The following is a 21,196-nucleotide window of genomic DNA, read 5'->3' as shown; positions in this document are numbered from 1 at the left end:
CTTCAAGATCTTGGCAACCATCTCCTCCTCTTGAACATGCTCTGTTTCTCAGCTGCTCTGGGGCCCTTGCCCCAGCTGCTCTAGTGGGCCATCCCAAACTGCCTGAAGCGCCTGATTAGCCCTGTACTCATTGATTTCCATGTGCTTCTCCCTAGAAAATCCACACCCTCTTCTCTACCTTGCAAATCCTATGCATCCTTAAGAACCTCCTCTGTGAAGCCTTCCCTAACACTTTAGGGGTGGAGTTAATTAACCTCTTCTTTGAGATTCCTTGGGGCTTTGTACATTTACTTGTTAAAAAAAAATGTATCTATTAGGACATATTCAGATACTAGTCACAGAAACCCTGACTCAAACAGATTTAAGCAATATGGACATTTATAATCTCCCATAACTAGAAGTCTAGAGAAAGGCAGTTTTCAGGGCTGGCTGACTGGCAGTCTACTATTGTCATCAAGGACCCAGGTCCTTTCCTTTGCTCTGCTCTGCCATTCCCAGTCCTGACTTCAACATCAGGCTAGGAGCCAGGTGGGTATGGTGGTTCCTGGTGTCCTAACCAGGCCCAGGAATAGCCTGAGGAAGAAGAGAGCTCATCTGGTCTCCCCCTCTTCTCTTAGGATGTCAAAACTTCTAAGAGACCTCTGAGCAAGCTTCCCTTCACATTTTATTGTAAACTGGAATAGATTCACATGCCTTCTAGTACCAATCATCAGCAAGGGGAATGGAAACATCCTTGGAACTGAGAGAGAGAGCAACTTACTCTGAGCATGTGTGGGGAGGGGTGGTTAGCAGAACGAATCAGGGCTTTGTTGCGGGGAAAGGGGAGGATGGATGCTGGACTGGCAATCAACAGTTCTGGTGCCCTTATCAAGGTGAAATATAAGATTACATATTATAAGGATTTATCTTCTTTTTTTAAGTAAGGGACAATATCTCATTTCTGTAGCTTATTCTTGGTGGCCCCTTAGTGCATAGAGAGTGAAAAAACTACAGAATTCTGTTGTTCTACATTCTTCATATATTAACTACATTTTCTTTAGGCTTCTAAATTCTCTCCGATACCATGCGGCATTTAAATATATATATGTGTAATAGTCTGTTCAGATGCATGTGTATAGTTGGGCTTGTTGCATTGCACAACTCCTGGGGAACACCAGTCCAACAGAAAAAGAGCCTGAAGGGAGCCTGCTGGAGTGGGCCATGCAGTGTGGCAGTGTGTGTGATAGTGTGTGAACACAATCATCAGTTTGAACGGAGCCAAAGACATTGCAACACTTTATATCTTCAAAACCATTCTGTAAGCCATTTCATTATATGTAAATATAATCATTATATATAAAAGTAAATCCCCATCCATATTCCTATAAGAAAAGGCCCTTTAGGATAACACTTCAGCATCATGTAGAATGACTGTCAATAAGATGCAGGGAAATTGGTTATGAAATGAAGGCTTAATATAAGAAAACACTGAGGAAACACTTTTTGTACCTTATTCTTACTGGAAATCAGGATCACAAGATTGGGCAGGAGAAAAAGGGCTAGTAAGATTAAAATATTTTAATATTTTATGATCAGGGCCATATTTTATTCATTTTTATAACTCCCACAAGCCTTAGAGCAATGATTTGCATGTCTGTAGCATGAAAGCAGAATGAGGGAGGAAGGGAGTGGGGTTTTCTCGTAATTTTCAATGTAGAGAATGAAGTGAGAGCCAGTCCAGAAGGATGAGGCTTATATTTTGAAATGTTTCTCTTTCCTCTTTCCTCCCTCCCTCCCTCCTTTCTTCTCCCTCAAACACCACCATGTCAACTGTATGTCAGGCATCTGTTATGAGAGTTCTTTTGCAAGCTCTGTAAGGAAAGGGACATCGCAGCAGTTGTGATGCTCCATACATGTGACATTTTTAAATGTTGGTCACTGACTAACTACATAAATTCAGAAGATCTTTTTCTTCTTGAATTCAAGGGAGTTTGTGGACTTGGAGAAAGTTGGGTTATAACTGCCTAAAGTGTTTGGCATTTCTAGAGAAAAAAGAGATGAATAATAGCACAGTCTCTGCCCTAAACCATCTCATTGTCTAGTGGGGGTGACAAAACCAAGGTCTACAAAGCACAGCTGAACTATATAAGTCTTTACAAAATTGGTCCATAAACAGTGTGTTCAAACTGTGAGTGCTGAAAGAACTCAAAGGCTAGAGAATCAGTGAGCATAAGCTGCATCAGAGCACAGGCCCCCCAGGTGGGACGTGAGCTGGACTTTGTAGGATTGTGAGTGCTTTAGGGATGAGGTCTGTTGTCCAAGTTCCATCTTGGGGCTTGTTGGGGTGAGGTCAAGTTCCCATTACTGTCACCCTAATTGCCCAGATGCTCAGACTTGTAGGCCCAGGGAATACATCTGGACTAGAGTTCCTGCCTAGAGAAGGTAATGTCATCAGCTGGCCAGGTGACCGAGCTCAGCAGAATGGAATGTCATGCTTGTGAGGATACAACCTGGAACCCGGGCTGTCCACACAGATGTTGGTGGTATTGCTCTGCTGGTACAGGCTGCCCCCTTTTCTCCCTGGGCAGGTAGGGCTCTGGTTCATGGCTTACCAAAGAGAGTGTTGTGGTTTGTGTCCATAAGTCATGGTAGACAGTCCCCTCTTTCCTTCTTGTGTACACGGGTGGTTGATGCTTTCTTTATCTTGTATCTCTTTGAGGTGTAAAAACCACCGTCCTTTATTAGCATACTCTTTCTACTAGCAATTCTACTTTATCTGTCACCTGCTCTCATACAGTCTTGGGCTGGAGTACAATAGCTCAAGACTCCACATTTGTGTCAGCATATGGCTAAAGCTCTGAGTGGATGTTTGGCTGTCAAAGGCATTATGAAGCTCCGTGGGTAGGTGTCAGGCCTTCCACATCAAGGATTTTTCAGTTGCTGCTATTGCAGCTGGGGTGCACAAATGGGTGGATGTTTGTTAACTGAGTGCCTTCCCCACTGGCCCTTCCACCATGCCAAGATGTTGATTCCTCTCAACCCTTGAGGTTGAGGAGAAGCAGAGCCAGGGGCTTTTGTCTACTGTGTTAATTTGAGTCCTCCAAGAAGCAGATGCAGGAAAGAGATTAGTTGTGCAAAATATTTATTGGGGGAAATTCCTTTGAGGAAAAATGAGGAGGGAGCCTGTGGATGCTGGGCCAGCTATCAGGCCTTAGTGGAGCCCCAGCCAACCCCTGTGGAGAGAGGGAAGGAGGGGATGCTGGGTAGGAAAAGGTTTAGGCTGTGGTGCAATTCTAAGAAAGGTTTGGCCAGGCTGATGAGAAGTCTTTGAACTATGGTGGCCCTTCAGAGAAGTCCCATCTCCCTGTCTTAGTGCCCCTGCTGTGGTCAGCCATTGGTCAGCCAGATTCCAGACCGTCATCAATGTGCTCCTTATCGTGGGAGATCTATCTGAAAGGTGTATTTTATGGCCATTACGTTTGGTCACCTCTGGTGGCAAGCAGCTTTCCACCAGTGTGCCTCGTGTTAAAGGCTGGGATCAGAGCTGGTATGGGGGGCCAGGCATGGCCATTTAGCTTTTGAGGCATTGTATGAATTTAACTGCAGAGACCAGGTACTAAGCACTTGCTATTATGACAAATGCCTGTTTTCCCTGCTTGGGAAAAATGGTGGACACTTCACGTTCACTTCTTGCTATTGCACTGAAAGCATTTGCGAAAACAAGCATGTCACCCTCCGGGAATTTCAAATAGTATTAATACAGGTTCTCTCCATTCCACTCAGCAGAAAGCAGAGGTCATAGTATCATTCACCATACCTGCCAAGTTACTTTTAGGAAATGAATCCTTCCTAGGCAAAGAGTGTTAGAAAAATGATGTTCTTACTCAGACACCCTAACCACATGCAGTGTACATGACGTGTCTTCCTTTCTCCTTCCTGACTAATTTTATTGTGGTCGTTTGACGCTGCACATGGAAGGCTGCCCACTGTTCTGTGGCGGGCCCGTCACCCATGGTGGTTACATATCCGTCACTTACTTTCTCTTGCCAGCAAAGGTTAGGATAAAATATTTCTCACTAGTATGGAGGAGTGGACCACACACTGAAGCAGAAATAAGTAAGGTAACATATTCTTAAAAGAAATCTCTTTTTATTCTTATCTCTCACTATAAGTAGCTCTCCACATTATTGCCAAAGTGATAGTTCTTATATGAAAATGTGACTGTTTTACTCTCCTGCCTGAAATCTTTCAATAGTTCTATATTATCATTGGGTTAAAAAGAAAAACTTCTTTGCCTGACAGAGAAGCCTCTTTATGATCTGGCTTCTGCAGTCTAGAGGTGTTCTCTCTTTTTGTCTCTTTCCCTGTCTATCTGTCTCTCTTTCCACTTATTCTCTTCTTACTCCACTGCTGATACTCTAAACCCGTCAGATTTCTTAAGTCCCTCTGTCTGTATACATTGTATTCCTAGGTCATCTTAATGACAACAGAAGCACTCACATTTTGGTGACACAAGAGAAGTTAACTTTTCACTCACATAACAGTCCAGTGCAGGTTTTCCTGGTTGGTGGATGTCTTTTCCCTACCCGATGTCTCAGGGACCCAGGCTGCTTCAGCGTAGTGACTCTGTCTATCTAGAGGGCCCTGTTGCCTCCCCACCCATCTGATAGATGGGGAAAGAGAAGGGAGAAAACTCACCTACTTCTTCAGTGCTGTGCCACATACCACTTTTCTTATGTTCCTTTGGTGGGAACCCAGCGAGATGCAAGACAGCCAGAAATACAACCTCTGGCTGAGCAGCCACTTCCCTACAACTATTCTACACATCGACGAACAAAAATCCTAGGGAATGTATAGCTGTCTGTCTCTGCTGTTACTCACGTGCTGCCACCCACATGTGCAGCCTGGATCCTGATTCATTCCCTGATTCAGCTCATCTGGACAAATCTTATGTGACCTTTTAAGATTCATCTAAAGCTTTGCATCATTCAAAGGGCTTTGGCATGTCTCTTCTTTATACTCATATAATGCAGAGTCCTTACCAGCTGTCATAGCACATGTCATGTTGTATTATATTTGTTTGCTAATGGGTCTTCATTTTACAGACTTCAGCTCCTGTAGGATTGGGGCTGTATTTTTATTTTAAGCCTGTAAATGTCTGGTGTAAAATATGCACCCAATGAATGTTTTATTGAATAAATGAAAGGCAATTAGATGACTAGATTCACAAAAGCATGGTAAAACCCTCAACATTTGATGTTTTAAAGAGTGAACTGTGGATTTATCTTAAATACATTAATCCTAAATTTAAATCGAGGAATGTGTGGGCTTCCTTGCTATTTGTTAATAAATCCACAATATTAAGAGAGTTCACATTTATCTGATTACCACAAGCATCCTTACAGAGTTTATAAACTTAAAAGTCAAGGATTGTTACTTGGGTTCAACTCTTTAATAAAAGAAATATTTAATCATTAGAATGCTTTTGGCTACAGGTGAACAGAAACTTGATTTTAAATTGTTTGAAAACTTAGAAAATGTATGTCACATATCAAGAAGTCTAGAATTAGTATAGCTCTGGGATAGATTGATCCAGGGCTCAGTGAAGTCATCCAGGACCTGGGTTCTGTCTATATCTCAGTCCTCCATCCTCAGTATGTTTTTGGACTATATCCCCTGAAGGTCACAAGATACCTGACAACAAAAACATGGATAAACATATTGCCTTGATCATGTCCTAAGGGAGAGAATAAGAACACCTGTCCCCTAACCATGGCATATAAGTACTACCTTGTAGTCTGATGGGGCTGTCTCAGAGATGTGCTGATCTGTGGACCAGAAGCTTTCTCCAGGGGAATTCCATCTCCTGCCTGATTAGGTTACTCAGTATCTGTCACAGAGCCAAGGCTTCCTTGAAGCACTTGGATGGATAGAAGAGGTGGATAGCTCTTTTCTCCAAAATCTATGGGTCCATTAGGAAGGAGAACAGGGGGAATATTAAGAGTGTCCATCACAAATATTTTAACAGTACAATCTATTGAACTGATATCTATGGAAGAGTGAACACTTTTCTAAACCAGGCAATGACCCTTTTTCCTGCCACTTATACAAGTTCTAAATCACATATTTAAAAGCATCTAGTACTGAACATTTTAGATTACATTCCTCCAGTGCAATTATTTATCCTTTATTTTAGGCCTTGTAATGGGATTAATTTTACGATATGCTACGGCACCAACTGATATTGAAAGTGGAACTGTGTATGATTGTGGAAAACTGGCCTTCAGTCCATCAACTCTGCTGATTAATATCAGTGACCAAGTTTATGAATATAAATACAAGAGAGAAATAAGCCAGCACAACATCAGTCCTCACCAAGGCAATGCTATACTCGAAAAGGTAAGGATCCTATCTGGTCATATATTTTTGTTTTCCGGTACAAATAATTGCATCATATGTGAACCACCATATATAATGCAGTCACACACACACACACACACACACACACACACACACACACACACACTTATGCCTCTTTTCAACACCACACTAATGGGGCAATTTAGTTGACTAAACAGCTAAACCTCGATATACTTTTATTATAAGCTCAGTTGTCTGTATTTTTTTTTCTAAAAGTTATAAAAGAATGCTTTTTAATATAGTTGTTTTGCAAGCCACAGGTATATTAGGTAAAAACATAATAATGATTCAGCTGACTCTGCCTTTCATGATACTTGATTCAAGTTTTCACATGTGTGTTTTGTGTCATTATATATATATTACCAGCTGGCTACTCAGTTCAAATCTTCCTTAAGTCAAAATAAAAATGGAAGAGAATTTTTTTAAAAAAATTGCACTTGCAAGCCTTGATCTAGAATGACTGACTTCTGGCTGCCAATGCAAAACACTGGCCACTTGGTTGTTTATAAATACACTGACGCACAGTCAGTCTCAAGAGATCTTAACTCCATCAATTTAATTAGGGATCTTAGACTGCAAAAAGAAAAATTGTGAAGTTACTCATCTTTTAAAATTTATTTCATCATTCCAAATGTGTGCACTACTTCAGTTATTGGAAGGAAAATGTCTTTCTGCCCCCAGGACTCTGGTTCAGAAAACAGATAAGTTTACCTTTTGTGGTGCCTTGTGTGTGGGTCAGTCTTTGGAATAAGTGAATTTGTATTTAACCATACAAGTACATGCTAAGAACCAGGATCTCAAGTGACTTATTCTAGATCCTTTTATGTCAGAGCTGAGAACTTCCTTGAAATTATGGAAGTGCATTTTATCACTTTAATCCCATATGGATTTCATTTTCTCTTAACATATACATCTTTTTTTTTTTTTCATTTTGAGAGATTTGGGACAGGAGGGGAAATGTGTGATCTCCTGTTTTTCCTCATTCAAGACGAGTAATTTTTAAGTTTTTTTTTTTTTTTTTTTTTACAGTATCTCTCACTCGCACATTTCTAGATTAACTTCCTCCTAGCACTTGGTGAGGCTCAGAAAAGTCAAACTAATTATAATATTATCCTAAATCAGACTTAGGAAAGTTAATTGAAGCACACAAAAAGCAAATTAAATAATGTATTTCTGAAGTAAATAGGAGCAATATGTAGATCTTCTGCTATTTTGGATGATCTCTTCCATGTGATTCTTTCTGGGTAATAGAAATTCTTTCATGGGTAATAGAAAATTATCTATCTTGAAATAAATAATCCTTTTAAATGAACTTGTGAGCAGAATAGGATTTAAATACATTCTTCATTTTTACCTTTGATTATTACCAGAGCATAAATTATTTCCCTTCTCACTCTTTTACCTATTTTTATCTGCATTTCTAAGTAATATTATTTCTCTGAACAGGTTAACCCCCAAAGATGCTGATAATCATCTCTGTTATTATAACAATTCGTTCTCTAACAGGATTGCCAGCAAACACCTGATCAGGAATTTTGTTCCTGTATTATTGACATACTGATTTCTTTATCAGCAAACTCTAGTGTTTGCTTTTTAAAAAATTACAGCAAGAGATGGAGAAAATGTCTAAGTTTCTGGAGCCCTCTTGGTTTTTTCGTTGGATAGATTATGAGTTCTGAACAGAAAATATTTAATGGACCTTAAATGGCTCAACTATTTTATAGATTAAGTTCTAGATCATGTGACTTACTGAGTCACAATTAGCATTTGCTCCTCCAGGTATCCAAGATTGGCAATAGGTGACTCAGTTTCCAGGGTAACCCCCCACCGCCCCCACTGCTGGTGGAGAAACAGGCATCCACTTATACACTTACCATACTAGGCGACTTTTAATGGGAAGGATATTTTTTATAAATAGCCAGAGTATATCTGAACACACATTTGTTGCTTATGTGCCAGTGTTGGGGGGCCCTAGTTAGTCTGTGAAATGGAATACCCATTGTCTGTCTTCCTTACTGGGAATTCTCCACTGCATGCAACTGCTCATATCAATCAATCAATCAATCAATCAATCAATCAATCAATCAATCTGTGTCAGATGCTAAAGAACTCCAAAAAAAGGCCCGTTTATTGGAAGGCTTGTAGGGAGTCACCAAGGGGTAATGGGGAAAAAATCCTGCACCAGACTGATGTGCCATGCATCCTTAGTAAGTTCCTTGAACTTCTTAATCTCCAACTTGCTTGTTTGTAATGTGGGGAGATTAGGACTATTTTGTAGGATTGTTTTCGTGTTTAAATGAGACACTATATATAAAGTGCCTGACCACCCACCATAAGGCCCCTTACATTGCTCTCACTACCTCTCTCACTACCTGCTCTCACTGCCTCTACTACTTACCACTTCCTCTGCCACTGGTAATACCCACTGCCAGTACCGGTACCATCACTACTACACTACTTCTAACATCAGTGCTACCATTGCTGCTACTAGGTAATGTTTGAATGCTTAATGTATGCCAGGGATAAATGAAATGTGTGTTTGGGTTTTTTTCCATTTATTTAACATCCTGGGGAGATAAGTATATACTAATGTATACTATATGCTAGTATATAGTTTAGTTCTTGATTATATCACATAGACTATGAGGATTTTAAAACTTTACAGATTAGTTGTCACACAAAGCACTTGTCTTGCTTCAGGACCTCTATACATGTTACTCTTTTTTCCTAAAATGGTCTTACTCCTGCTCTTCAGTTGTCAGGCTCCTTTTTATCCCTAGAGTCTTGAAATTCCATCTCTTCAGAGAGGGCTTGCCCTGTGATTTTCTCACACCGTGTCCTCTCTCTCTCTTTCTTTCCTGCCTTCTCTTTTGTTTCGAAGTACTTAGCACCATCTGAAATTTTATATGTATTTTCTTGCTTACTGATTATCATTCTTACATTGTTTAATGTCCTCTAGGCTGTAAACTTCACAAAGGCAGGGATGATGCCTTTTTTACTGACCAGTGTATCCTCAAAACCTACCATAGTGCCCAATGCATACTGCTGCTGAATAAATAGTTTGTGAATGAATAAACGAATAAATGAAAGAGTCTGAGAGCTTGGTGGAGCATATACAGATAGAATATTTGGAAGTTATCACCTTGGAGTTGGTAGAATATTGTTCTGGATGCCTAATGGCTGAAGAAACTAAGATATTATCTAATTTTAGTTGTGTAATATAAGTATAAGGTATATCAAGAGAAATTACAAAGTGGGTCAAGGTCCCACTACTGATCAGAGGCAGAACTGAGACCCACGGCACTTTACCCTGAGTCCTGAGTGGTTTATCATACCCCACACCACTGGACAGGCTTCTGAGTGGCCCTGTGGGAAGAGGAAGGGCAGGGTGCCTTGGGCTGAGGCCTGGGGATTCTCACAGTGACACAGGTGGAAGGAGATAAGGACCAGTGCTGGAGAGAGAAGAAGCTGGGTGGGATTATGGGGAGAAGTCCAGCATGGTGGCATTGCAGAAGCCATTGGTGTGGCTCTACTGGTTCCTTTTTCTTTATGGTACAGATTAAAAGGAGTATTTGGCCTTTGTTTTTAAAAGTTACAGGGTGAGGTAATAAATTTTACAATCAGAAGAATGTAGTTTAGGGGCTTGGATGAAATTCTTGACTTAAGGATTTGGAGAGGCTGGAATAAATTCCTGTGCAATGTAATCATTTCTTGGAATACTTGTAAGAGCACTTGTACTTTTGGGATGGTTAGGCATTGTTGTGCTTGGAAAAAGCATTGAGCTTGATGGCTTGCTAAGTTTCTTCCAATAAGAAGGTATAAAACTGGAAAATATGAGAGCTGTTGGCATTATATAAGCAGCAGTGTATTCTACTTTAATGCTATGTTGTAAAAATATAAAAAATTCAGGAAATACCGTATGCCAAGCTTCTTTTGTTCATGCTTGATACAGATAAAAGTGTAGAAAAGAAAAAAATATTTTTGCTTAAAGATCAGTGAACACTTTTTCTATATATTGTGAGCAGCTGATGTTCTCAAAACAACCTTCTGAGAGAATAAAACTAGATAGTGTTGCTCTGTGTCTATCCAGTTAATGTTTCCAAAACCATTTGTCAAATTGTTCTGTGGATCCAAGGTATTCTTACCTAGTTTTAACTGAATGAGGCCTATATTCTGTTACACAATGGCTTTACAGACATTGATTTGTTATGGAATATTTAGGAATACTAAAATATCTACTAAGCATTTCTGAATTTCATATCAATAGAAAGTTTAAAACTTGCTTTTGAAGAGCAGATGATAAAAGTGCTCTCTCCATCACTCATCCATTCTTTCAACGCAAGTGAACTGAGTCCCATCAGTATCAATTCTGTTTTGTTTGTTTTGGGGATAATTAGGTCTGTTTGTTTGTTTGTTTATTTATTTATTCTTAGAGGAGGTACTGCGGATTGAACCCAGGACCTCATGCATGCTAAGCATGTGCTCTACCACTTGAGCTATACCCTCCACCCGCCTCAACTCTGCAATAAGGAATGGTCTCAAGGAGTTTATTGGTAAATCTGGGGAAAACACAGCATATGAATAAATGAATAAATAGACCACAAGATAAGTATTAAAGGAGTGGGTCAAATACCACAGATATTCAGAGGGTACAATATTAATCCTTACTAAGGTGATAAGGAAGATTTCAAAGAAGCTGATTGACTGTGGTGGTGATATATGTAGTGTGTGGAGGTGGAAGAGCCATTCCAAGCAGTAGGAAAAGCATGATGTGGAGGTGGAAAAAGGGGTAGAGAATATTCCAGGAAAGAATAGTATTTCCAGTTTGTTGAAGTATGGAAGACCAGTGAAACATATGGGGCTGGGAATAAGGGCAGAGCTTGGTTACAGAATCCCTTAAATGACAGGTTGAGAAATGCCTACTCTATCTGTAGTCAGTGGAAGAATGTAATGTTGACAAAAGCAAAGGAACGGTTAGGCTGCTGTGTACAAGGTAGAGAGTGAAAGCAGGCAGACAGATGAGACCTGTGCTTGGATGGTAACCAAGGGCCAGATGGAAGAGAAGCAAAGAAGGAAGATGCTGTAGATTTTGGAGCAACTGGGCATGAGGAGGAAGAAAGAACAGCTTATTCTGCTACCTTGTTTTGTGGGTTCACAGAGAATGGTAAGACAGAAGTGGGGAACTTAGAAATTAAGGAAAGGAGCTGGTTTGTAGTTGAAAATCACAAGTATAGTTTAAAACTGATGAATGAATGAATCAGTCTATCTCATCACTAATTTATTTACCATTGATTGAACACATTATGTTTTTCCACATTGATATGGAAAGGTGAACAGGCCATTTGGCTGGAAAGGTCTTGCAGACCCAGTAAACTTTCAAAAAGTTGTCAGCACAGTTAAATTTATACTTCCTATAATTTATAAATCAGTTGACTGTAATGTGAAAAGTCAAAGGAACTACCCATTGAAAAGTTTGCCTAGTCTTCACTTCCTGTGTGACAAGTGACACTATCATTTGGTAAGGAAAGTTATTTTGGAGTAAGTTACACTGCTGAATAATCTGTCCTGTCTATTGTTTCAATAAAGAAAATTCCCAGGCTTCAAATAGGTCACACTGAAGCTGTTATCAATTGTGTTGATAATATTGTGTGCTTTTTGAGATATTTTAAGGAAGTCCTTACAGCAACAGCTAATTATATGACTTTAAAAAATAATTTTGTGCTATACAGAGGAAATTTGAAAGACAAATAAAATTTTAAAAAAACAAAACCCATAAAAAGTAATTTTGTATTTGCAGCATTAAAACATCAGTGTCTTAAATTTTTTTCTCTCTGTCCAACTTTTTCTAATGGTTATTTTGACTTATTGTGTTTCAGAATCTTAATTCTCATAAATTTGTTTATAAACTATTTCTGTTCTTTCCAGTCTTTCTCTTTGCTTTATTATTCTGGCCGCAGAGGCCAGAAGGAAAAACTCTTCTGGTAACAGGAACAGCTTGACCAGAAAGAGTCATTAGACTACGAGATAAATATGTGCAGTTAATGCTGGGACACTTTTGGGGAGGATAAAGAAAAGACAGGAAAGAAATCTCTAAAACTATTCTAGGCACAATGAGAGGAGCAAGCATCACAATAAATCAGCACTTTGGGTCTGGAGAAACATTTGTAGGATATTATCAATTACTTCTCTATTCTGCAGAAAGCAAGGATTCATGATTTATATTTTTCTATCATGACAAGTCTTGGCTCTTACACATGAGATGGTCCCAGGGAATATCAAGCTTGGCAGTGCTTGGGATGCGGCTGTTTGGATAGACTTAGCTACTTTCGTCCTCAACCTTAGTTAAGAGATCTATTGTTAATAAAGAAACTTAACATGTTAAATTTGTCTTATCTATTTTTTTCCCACCTTTATTCAACTCTTTGCAGAAAGTTGGCCTGAGAAATGATTTCAGAAATGTCTCAAGACACTAAGTATTCCATTTTTAAAACATGTTTGCCAGTTTTATTGAGATAAAATTAACATAAAAGATTATATTAGTTCAAAGTATACAGCATAACGCTTTGATATATATGTATATATCAAATGCAAAATAATTATCATAATAAGTTTAGTCAACATTCATCACTTCATATAGTTATAATTCTTTCTGTGGTGAGAACTTTCAAGTTCTTAGCACCTTTCAAATGTACAATACAATGTTATTTACTGTAGTCACCATGCTGTAAATTGTATCCCCAGGATTTATTTATCTTACAACTGGAAGTTTTTATCTTTTGACTACCTTCAGCCATTTTTCCCACCTCTCATCTCTCACCTCTGGCAACCACCAGTTTGTTCTGTTTTGGTGAGTTTGGTTTTTTTGTTTTGTTCTGTTTTGTTTTTAGACTCCTGGTACGTGACATCATACAGTATTTGCCTTTTTCTATCTTATTTCACTTAGCATAATGTCCTCAAGGTCCGTCCATGTTGTTGTAAATGGCAGAGTTTCCTTCTTTTGTATGGCTGAATAGTATTCCATTGTGTATGTGTATGTATGTGTGTGTGTGTATGTATATATATATATATATATATATATATACATACACACACCATTTTTCTTAATCTAATTATACATCAGTGAACACTTAGATTATTTCCATGTGTTGACTATTGTAAATAATGCTGCAGGAAACATGGAGTGTGACTATCTCTTCCAGACCCTAATTTTAGTTTCTTTGAATAGATTTTTAGAAGTGGGGTTACTGGATCATACGGCAGTTCTATTTTTAATTTTTTGAGAAACCTCTATACTGTTTTCCATAGTGGCTGCACCAATTTACATTCCCACCATCAGTGCACAGTGTTCCTTTTTATTGACATCCTGGCCAACACTTGTTATATTTTGTTCTCTTTTGATAATAGCCATTCTAACAGATGTGAGGTGATATGTTCTATCTCCTTGTGGTTTTGATTTTTATTTCCCTGATGATTAGTTCCATTTGGTTATAATTTAGTCATTGAACAACATAGATTTCCTTATCCATTTAGCCATTAAACAAGTATTTATTTATTTAGCACTAATCATATACCAAGCACTTATTTTAGGTGATGAAAATTTATCAGTGAACAAAACAAAGTCCTTGCTTTCATGGAGCTTAGATTCTATGGGAGAGACAGACAAGCATTTATAGCATTTATAATCTAATGTCAGGTGGAGACATGCTATGAAGAAACCATGTGATTTGAGCATAGATTGTTCGCAAAATGAGAGGATGGAGAGAGAAGTACATTGAGATATGTCCTGCAAGCCTCATTGAGGAGGTGAAGTTGGAGCCAAGATGTGAATGAAATTGAGAGCGAGCCACCCAGAGATCTGGAAGAAGAGAATTTCAAAGCAGAGGGCAAAACTAAATAAGATTAGATGCCTTTGCTTTCTGGAAGTCATTTTTTTCTTGCCAGATCTATGCTATATTTTTCAATATCTAAGACCATTTTGTCTATACAAAAAGTTCTGGAAAAATCCCATTTATTGTGGTCAAGAAAGGTAGAGGAGAAGAAGAGAGACATCTACTTGAAATGGGCAGTGAAAATGCAGAAAATGCAGAAATAACAGGAACATCATGCCCCAAAGGCTGGCAGACTCTGCCTAGCTTCCTGGCCACTTTTGCAATCCTGAATTCAGAATGCACAGCCAGACACCAAAGAGTTGTCCTACTGCACTTTGATTGTATCTTGGAGCACCCCAAACACAAGATTAAGAATTACCTGGACAGATCTGTTTGGCAGAGTTGGGGTCAAGCCCTTGCCACCTGGACTGCAGCTTGGCTTTCTGAGACAGGGCCATGGACACCTCACTCAAAAACTCTTCTGACTTCCTTTCTTATTCTTCACAAATCATCACTCAGGACTCATGTTCTAAGGAAACTGGCCACTGGAACATTGATTTGTGGCAGGGATTGCATTCCACCAGCAGTCCAATTTTATTTCTTACCAAAAATCCTAGCTACTCAAAATAACATAGAAGCTGTTGGTGGCAGTGGTCTACTGGAGTGCCATGTGATTTGAGCATAGATTGTACTGTTTCTCTCACACTCACTCTTGGCTGGGGAATGAGAGCAGTCATATGAAAGTGTGTGAGCAGGCTGAACACTGGCCTTGGTCCTCTTTCTGACATGACAGAATTTGAAAAGAGGAGAGTGGCTGTGGAATAAATGGATGGCGTCTTAGGTTTCTGGCTTCAAGCCCTAGAAAATACCCTAGAGCACCACAGGGAGAAACAACTGGGATGCCCACCCATCTCCCAGTCTCCCCTGCCTCTTGCTTACTGCCTGGTCTTGGACCATCTTAGATCATCCATCTGGTCATCCATTTCCTAGTTCCAGAAGGGACTTAAGGTTGTAGCACAGACACACTTTCTAAGAACTGGGAGCCAGCATGGCAGAGCACACTGTGGACTAGTGATTTGGGATATTGATAGCCATCCACTTAGATTAGATATCAGAGGACATGTTTTTAAAGCTATTTGTGGAGGGAGTGCGTAGCTAGGGGTTCTGAGACTGTTCTCTCCACTTCCCCATCCTGCGCAGCTCAAGATCATGGTGAAATATTTTCCATGCAAGGCTAATCTTTTAAAAACTGACTCATACTTTGTTATTTGATACTATTTTCTATATATATCAATAAATCTTGTATTATATGTTATCTCAGAACAAATTATTCCTCCTAAGTGACTTTTCACCAAACAAACCCTAAATATTCTTTTAAACATTAACATGTATGGTGATTTAAAAAAAAAGTATAAAAAGTTCTTTGCACTCCCACAGGGATCATCTTGTTCACTTCCTGACATATGTACACCCCAACTTAAAGACCAGTAGAATAGCTCATATTTTATTAACATTTTATTTTTATTTTAACTATTTTTGTTTGTTTCTTGAAAAATTCCGCTCTTTTCTGAAATCTTACTGTATTCTGAGTTTCAGCAGCACCAGTATATACATAGGCTCTTGGCTTGAGGTAAGGATGTTCTTAGAGGCTGTTAGCTTTGTGGGAACATTGATTCCCATCCCAAGTGACCCCACACTGCCATACTTCAGTATCTGGTTCTATCAGCTTGTAGCTCCAGCTTGGGTGCTCCCACTGTATCTTAACTGAGTGGTAAGTTAATATTTATATCTGTGATGCTGGATTAATGTCTATCTCCTCACTAGGTCGTAGGCTCCAGTAGGGCAAGGACCAGGTCTAAGTCTGTCTGTGGTCACATTGTATTCCCAGCTCACAGCAGGGTGCTTTGCACATGGTTGATACTCTGTGGACCCTGGCAAGTGAGTGGATGAAATAATGAAGCATCATTCTCCAGTTTTCAGTTGCTACTTCTCCCTAGTACTCAATCCTGTCTTAGTTGCTGGCCATTTTATATCCAAGTATCTATCATAGCTTCCCCCTCAGAGTGAAGTACCGGGCTCTGTGGTGGATTTTGCTACTCAGAGGGTTGAACTGCTGGCAGTCTCATCTCCAAATAATGGAGTAAGGCTAGAGGGAGAGGGAGAAGAAGAGGCTGGGCACAGGAGAGACAATCGGGGAGTAGGGGGGGAGAAAGGGAGGGAGAAAGAAATTTCTCATCAGACTTTAAGTAGGTAAAAGTTAAAACAGGTCTTTCAATTCCTTTCCCCTTTGCTTTGTTCCTTCTAAAACATTAAACTGTGCTGAGAGTGCACATTTATCATCGTTGATCTCCAGCGAGTAATTATATAAGGTTTCATCCAACTGCATTTCCTTGTTCTTCCCTAAAGAGCTAAGAAGCTCCTCATTAGTAGCTTATACAGTCCGAAGTTAGGATACGCATCAGCGGCACTGGAGGGATGAGGACCGTCAGGAGGGGTGGGAACCTTAAGGAAACTGTGCATTTAACTGGCTTGTCTCCTGATGCCATTTGAGCCTGTCTTGAGTTAAGAGTCTCCCAGCTGCTCCTCTCAGATCCATTTCCAATTATAAGGCTAACTGGACATGGTCTGCTGTACAGAGTTTCGCTTCAGGTGGTGGCGTGTGGAGAAAGAATGTCCTACAAATTCAGGTGTTCTCCACCGTTCCTTCTGACTATCGGGTTCTTAAAGAAGTGGTCTCTGATGTGGAGTTTAGTGAGCAGGATAGTTAAGTGCCCTTGAGATCAACACTTACTAAATGAAAGAGGAAGGAAGCCTGAGTGGGCCGAGGGTGAAGTTAAGCTGTCATGCAGGCTCAACAATTTTTTTTCTATCTCCTCAGGAGGCTCTGGAGTTAGAATGGCTCTTTGGGGTCATCTCCAGTTGGTCCGAGATGGCCTGGACTCTAAAATACCAAAGCATTCTGTCTTTGGATGCGGGCTACTCTGGAAAGGGCATGGCTTCAGATGAGGTAGCTCTTTTTAGTCTTGGCAATCTCTAAAGGGGCTGAGAGCATTCCAAGTGGCAGAGATAACAAGACCTTCATTGGAGGGGATCCCAGTATCCAACACACTGACCTTTGCAGGGGAAGAAAAATTTTTCTTTCTACCCATCTAAGTTTTTGACTAGGGCCCCTGTAAAAAAGGATAGATTAACAAGAGAGAAATAAATGGAAATTTATTAACATAGTTATTTCATATATACCTGGGAGAAATCTAGGGAATGAGTAACCCAGAGATGGCTTAGAATTCAGGCTTTAATATCATCTTCAACTAAAACAAGGGAAAGGATATAGAGGAGGCAAGTTTTAGGAGAGTGGCCAGGAAATGTAAGGTAAATAAGGGTAAGGTCCTAAGGTTTAAGTCTATGCTTTTCTTATTGATAAATTTCTCATGATTTAGAGTCATCCTTCTCTTCCTACTTTAAAGCAGAGGTTTCCTTAGTGAAATTTCCCTTACAAAAGGCATATTTTGAGGGGGATATATTCTGGTCTTCTACACCTTCCATGGTCTGGGAACTTTTATATAGGTTAAGTGCTCAAGAAGAGAACCCAAATCACGACTTAAAACATAGTTGGAGTCAAATAATGTAGTAGAGTGCTAGAACAGGCTTGTCCATGCTCTGAGAGCTGATTATTTATTAGGTATCTAGGAATCTTGCAAGCCAGTTGCTCAAACATTGGCTTCTTGAAATGGGCCATGGTAAGAGTAGTTAGACCACAGAAATTGTCAAGTCCTACAAATCTGAGCTTGTGGGCTTTTTTTTTTTTTCCTCCAGAGAGATGATTTACTAGCACACCAGTGAAAATATGCCTATATCATTGCATTTTTAGGAGAACTGGAAATACCACACACCTCATTTTTCATCTCACAAAAAAGTTCTTTGCCACATGATGACTGTCTTAAAATTCCACTGTTAGAGCTGCATATCTTCAGCTTAAACTGACTGCTTCTAAGGTGATGTAGATAAATGCATAAGGTTTTTGTCTTAGTCCTTTTGGGCAGCTATAGCAAAAATACCATAGTCTGGGTGACTTAAACAACAAACACTTATTTCCCTCAGTTTTAGAGACTGGAAAGTCCAAGATCAAGACACAGGCATATTTGGTGTCTGGTGAGAGCTAGCTTCCTGGTTATAGATGACTGTCTTCCTGCTGTGTCCTTACATGGTAGAAAGAATGAGAATGCTCTCTGTTTTCTTTTATAAGGGCACTAAACCCATTATGAGGGCTCTTCGCTTATGACCCAGTGACTTTCCAAAGGCCTCACCTCCTAGTACCAACACTTTAGGGGTTGGATTAACATATGAATTTTGAGGAGACACAAATATTCAGTCCATTGCAGTTTTGCAGTTGCACCTAGAGCTGAATCCTATCTATGTCATTTCTAGCACTGAGATCTTGAAAAGTTAACTTCTCATATTTTTTTTCATCTATGAAATAGATCAGTGTTACCCATGTTAGAGGATGGCTTTACAAAATAAGTGAGAAAAAGTTACATTTAGTGTTCGGTGTGCTGTAAATATTACTCTGCTTCCTTAACATCTGCCCTTGGCAAGCATGGATTCCCCTCTTGGGGCAAAATTTGAGGAAGGCATGTTGGAGGAACTTTGGTGTTATTTTTTAATTCATCATACTTAAGGTAGATGCACTGTTTGAAAAACACATCATTTTAATTTTAAATCAGGCTGTTTGGCATCTATCTTCTGCTGATTTCAGCACCTCCTCCTCCTTCCCCCAAATCCCCTCAAGCATGCCTGCTGTGACTGCGGTCCTTGCTGACTCAGCCCTTCACTGTCCAGCTTCCCCAGGCCAGTTGCTCCCTGGTGAGGTCTTGTGATGGGGAAGCTGCCCGCACGTTTCAAAGTTAGGTGAGGCCAAAAAGAAACTGTGGGGCTGCAGTGCTCCCATATGTTCTGAGGGTTGGAAAGCACAGTTTCTTTTGCCTATAATATAAAGATTGGCCAAGATTAAGACCAATTCCAGATTGGGGAAAATCACTCTTGATGCACAAGTTTTCAATTGTGTTGGATGCCTTTCCTTTTGTAATTCTTACCTTGGTAATGAGGAGTAAATACTCTTGGTGAGATGGGGACCAGTCCCTTCTCACACCCACCTGTTATTTTCTCTTCCCCTGCTTATATCGAGCCAATATTAGAACAGGAGCCTCCCCACCCCACGCCACCCTCCCACCCCCGTCATTTTAATATCACAGCTAGTGGCGGGAGGTAGGCTATCCATACAATGAAGGGCAGGCCCACAAAGGACCAGCAGCCAATCGAAGTTGTGTGTAGGCAGTTAAAAGGCCTGGAGTCTGGGTGCCTAGGTTCAAAGGAGGAAACCAGATCATTTGATTTTCAAACTGGAACTCTTGAGAGTGAATGGGGCCATGATAATTAGGCCAGGACAACAAGTATTACCTGGGACTATTCTGGTCAAACCAGAAGGTATGGTTATGTTAGTAAAGGCTCACAAAGGTAATAGACGTAATTTCATGTGTCAAGAATCTTATGTAGAAACATAGGAAACTCTGGCCATCAGTGTCTAGGTGCTGTGGCAATGATCTAGAAAACCTAGGTGGTCTTTATGTATTTTTAGCCAATGAGGGCACATCCAGCAGTGGAGTGGGTAACCCGAACCCACAGGTGGATGGCAGATGGAATATTGTAGTTAAGAAGGCAGCCCCTGGCACTGTATTACTTGTTTCAAATGCTACTCACCAGCTGTGCGACGTTGGATGAGTTACTTAATTTCTCTATACTTCAACTTCCCCTTTATAAAATGGAATATTCCTAACTACATTGTGATTTGCAAATGAGAAAATACATGTAAAACACTTAGAATAGTGCTGGCTTATAGTAAGCACTCAAGTTATGTTAACTGTTAGTTTTATTATCATTATTTTTATCAACAAAGCAATGAACTCACAATTAGAAGCTAAGATTTGAGTCTAAGTCTTACTATTTACAAGGTATGTGATTTTGTGAAAGCCACATGACTCTCTGAGCCTTGGTTTTACCTCTGTAAAAATGAGCTGTTCACAATACTTATACTAGGGTTGTTGTGAAGAAAAAATGAGAGTCTGTGTATGAAGGCACTTTTAAAACTGTAACAGCCTTTGAAAATGTCAGTTGTTATTTTTATTATTAATTATTATTATGATTAATTGATGATTGGTAACTGTACTAGTATATAAGTGAGGAAGACAGACCTTGAACTTCAGCCCTGCCTAAATTTTAATGACTGTGTGTTCTCTTTTCCAGGGTAGTTGTTATTTCCATTTCAATCTCACCATTATTCTGTGAGGTGAACAGATGTTACTCCTATGTTTCACAATAGGAAACTGAGGCTCTTGAAAGCTTATATGATTTGATCAATATTGATCTGTGGCAGAACTGGTCTTAGGACCAGGTCTCCTGACTCTAACTTCAATGTTCTTTCCACAACTCCATGCTGCCAAACTCAATATTTAGAACTATATAAATGTTTTGTTCATAATTCTCCGCTTAAGTCTGCCTGGGTTTATAAACATTATCTACCTCCAATGAAATACCAGTGTTTATATCTGTCATTTTTGCATGTATAATGTTCACAATAGTGTATTTCTAACTTCTGGAACTTTAATCACATAAAAAGTCATCATATAATGTATATGTGCAGTCAAACTGTAATAATTCTACCTAATAAAACTGAAAAAGGAAAAAAAATGACAACAATAATAAAAAAAGTCATCATAGTTTTATGGTATAATATTCTTACAATTTCTCAATGATAATTTATGCTTATTACATGTAATATTACAAATAAATATATTTACATATATTTCACATTTTTCCTATGTAGTTTAAATCAGATAGTCTTTAAAACACTATAACTTACTTTATTTATTATCATA

The 21,196-nt window shown here is 39.4% G+C and overlaps 1 protein-coding gene across 8 annotated transcripts in view; it reads left to right on the top strand.

Annotated features, from left to right (window-relative positions):
* SLC9A9 (solute carrier family 9 member A9) overlaps positions 1-21,196 on the top strand; it is a 607,901-nt gene that overhangs the window by 115,372 nt on the left and 471,333 nt on the right. For 4 of the 8 annotated variants that reach the window (XM_064491830.1, XM_064491834.1, XM_031448531.2 and 1 more), the window contains exon 2: positions 6,176-6,378. The exons of the other annotated variants lie outside the window; for them this stretch is intronic. In XM_064491830.1, coding sequence (XP_064347900.1) covers positions 6,176-6,378 — 203 coding nt within the window. The remainder of the gene's footprint in view (positions 1-6,175; positions 6,379-21,196) is intronic. 8 annotated transcript variants of the gene reach the window in all.

The sequence above is a fragment of the Camelus dromedarius genome, chromosome 2, assembly GCF_036321535.1.
Source record: "Camelus dromedarius isolate mCamDro1 chromosome 2, mCamDro1.pat, whole genome shotgun sequence".
Lineage (NCBI taxonomy): Eukaryota > Metazoa > Chordata > Mammalia > Artiodactyla > Camelidae > Camelus > Camelus dromedarius.
The sequence above is the reverse complement of the archived record's forward strand: the minus strand, read 5'-3'. Positions and strand labels throughout refer to the sequence as shown.